At 63.5% G+C, this 411-nt stretch overlaps 1 protein-coding gene across 1 annotated transcript in view; it reads left to right on the forward strand.

Moving 5' to 3' along the window:
• LOC103780850 (extracellular fatty acid-binding protein-like) overlaps window positions 1–411 on the forward strand; it is a gene marked incomplete at its 5' end in the record, with an annotated part of 2,550 nt that overhangs the window by 410 nt on the left and 1,729 nt on the right. Inside the window, one exon of the mRNA XM_008948543.1 lies at window positions 351–401. Coding sequence (XP_008946791.1) covers window positions 351–401 — 51 coding nt within the window. The remainder of the gene's footprint in view (window positions 1–350; window positions 402–411) is intronic.

Below are 411 nucleotides of genomic sequence, written 5' to 3' on the forward strand. Positions count from 1 at the left end.
CACTAGCCAGGAGTGGTCCCACTGCAGAGGCTGAGACACTCCCCTGCTCCCAGCTGGGTGGGAAGGGACTGTAGGATTAGAGCTTTCCCAGCAGGACCAGCCTCATCCCAGGAGTTCAGAGCATGAGCAAGGGAAGGGCCGTGTGGCCCCACAGGATGATCCTCGGGTGCCAGTGCTGTGCCCAGCTGGCCCAGGCACCCATCGCATGTGCCCCCCCTGCCCTGGGCACACCATCCCATCCCTGAACAGCAAGTCCCACGTTTGGGGTAGCAGCCCCAGAGCCAGCACCCCAGGGGAGGGGAAGGGGGGGTCACCTCACCCCAGCTGAACCCCCCTTCGCTGTTTTGCAGCCCGGAGGGATGTAAGAAGTCGGAGTGGATCCACAGGCAAATGGCCAACCCGTGCGAATAC

Source organism: Merops nubicus, unplaced genomic scaffold (assembly GCF_000691845.1).
Source record: "Merops nubicus isolate BGI_N331 unplaced genomic scaffold, ASM69184v1 scaffold6841, whole genome shotgun sequence".
NCBI classification, from domain to species: Eukaryota; Metazoa; Chordata; class Aves; order Coraciiformes; family Meropidae; genus Merops; species Merops nubicus.